A 1,308-nucleotide genomic window follows, 5' to 3' on the forward strand; every position below is an offset into this window, starting at 1 on the left:
AGCAGTAGCATGCGGTATGCAGTGTGTCCGTCCCCTGCCCCCCACGTTATGATAAGTCAGCAGTGCGCCCTCTGTATAGTTCTATTTTCGGTCATATTTTATATTTTTACCTTTTTGGAATAACTCGTCCTTTCTAGGAGTTTGGCACCGGAGTCACATGTCCGTTGCCGGTAGTTGGTCATGTGATCTCTGCCGGTAGTTGGTCATGTGATCTCTGCCGGTAGTTGGTCATGTGATCTCTGCTGGTAGTTGGATTGATGTTGGGGATGGTGTGCGGGGGGGGTTGGAGGGGCCGCCCCCCTGGTGTGCGGGGGGGTTGGACATATGTCTGCTCTTTGTGTTCCGTGGCCAGTTCCTGTGAGTGGTTTGCTCTCAGTATGGAACATGTGATACAAATGATTCTGCTGGTTTTGGTCCCGGCGCCCCCCTGTCCGGTAATGACGTCGGCATTGTAATGGGAATACACACTGGGGTTGTCTCTGATAATACAATCGAAGTTTTCCGTCCGTCCGTCCATCACTTCCAACTACTTCCTGGATTCCCAGCGTGCTTTGCGTCTCTTGCAATCTCCATTTCTAAAGACTCCATATCCCATCATGCAATGCTTCCTGCAAGCAGTGACAATGTTACATTGTTCAGACGTTGCAGCGGTGACACCAGGAAGTACATCTTCACAGGACCGAGTGACCTTCTGTGTACTGCGCGTGGCAGGTTTACAATCTCCTAGCTGGATCCGGTTATTGGGAGCGGGAGAGAACCGAAGGAACTTCATGTTAGAGATGCAGATTTATTTTATGACCAGAGATTACCTTTAAAGTGATATTAAAGCCACATTTTGTTTTTTCTCATTTCGCCTTTAAGGAGACCGTCCTTTGCTCTTTCCTCATTTTTTAGTGGGTCCCCGCAGCGCCTCCCCCCGGCCCTCTGCACAGGTGCCTCCATCAGCTACGCAGCTGCTATGGAGGCGCCCGTGTGTTCTCATGCACGCAGTGGCTGTGTGCTTCTATAGACACATCAGTATCCTCCCCCAGAACAAGGAAAAACAGGAACGGAGAATTGCTTTTGGACCGGCGGTGGTGACAAGTGGTGGTGACAGGTATGTGTGGGGGGACAGGGGAAAGGCAAAAGTACTGGGCAGTTTTTACCTTAATGCGCAGAATGCATTAAAGTAAAAAAAACAAAAAACCCAGCCTTTACTGATACTTTAAATGTACATATATTCTTATGGGAAGATTGTTGAAATAAATGGTCTGACAGGGTCTCTTAACTATTTTTATTCTTTTTTTTAATTTAAAAAAATATTTATTT

At 47.4% G+C, this 1,308-nt stretch overlaps 1 protein-coding gene across 1 annotated transcript in view; it reads left to right on the forward strand.

Moving 5' to 3' along the window:
• Positions 1-980: 980 nt before the first annotated feature.
• The window catches only part of SPAG9 (sperm associated antigen 9), a 50,508-nt gene continuing 50,180 nt past the window's right edge, over positions 981-1,308 (forward strand). The window contains 1 exon segment of the mRNA XM_018573398.1: positions 981-1,096. Within this exon segment, the coding sequence (XP_018428900.1) occupies positions 981-1,096 (116 nt within the window).

This window comes from Nanorana parkeri, unplaced genomic scaffold (assembly GCF_000935625.1).
Source record: "Nanorana parkeri isolate BGI_ZX_2015 unplaced genomic scaffold, ASM93562v1 scaffold2364, whole genome shotgun sequence".
NCBI classification, from domain to species: Eukaryota; Metazoa; Chordata; class Amphibia; order Anura; family Dicroglossidae; genus Nanorana; species Nanorana parkeri.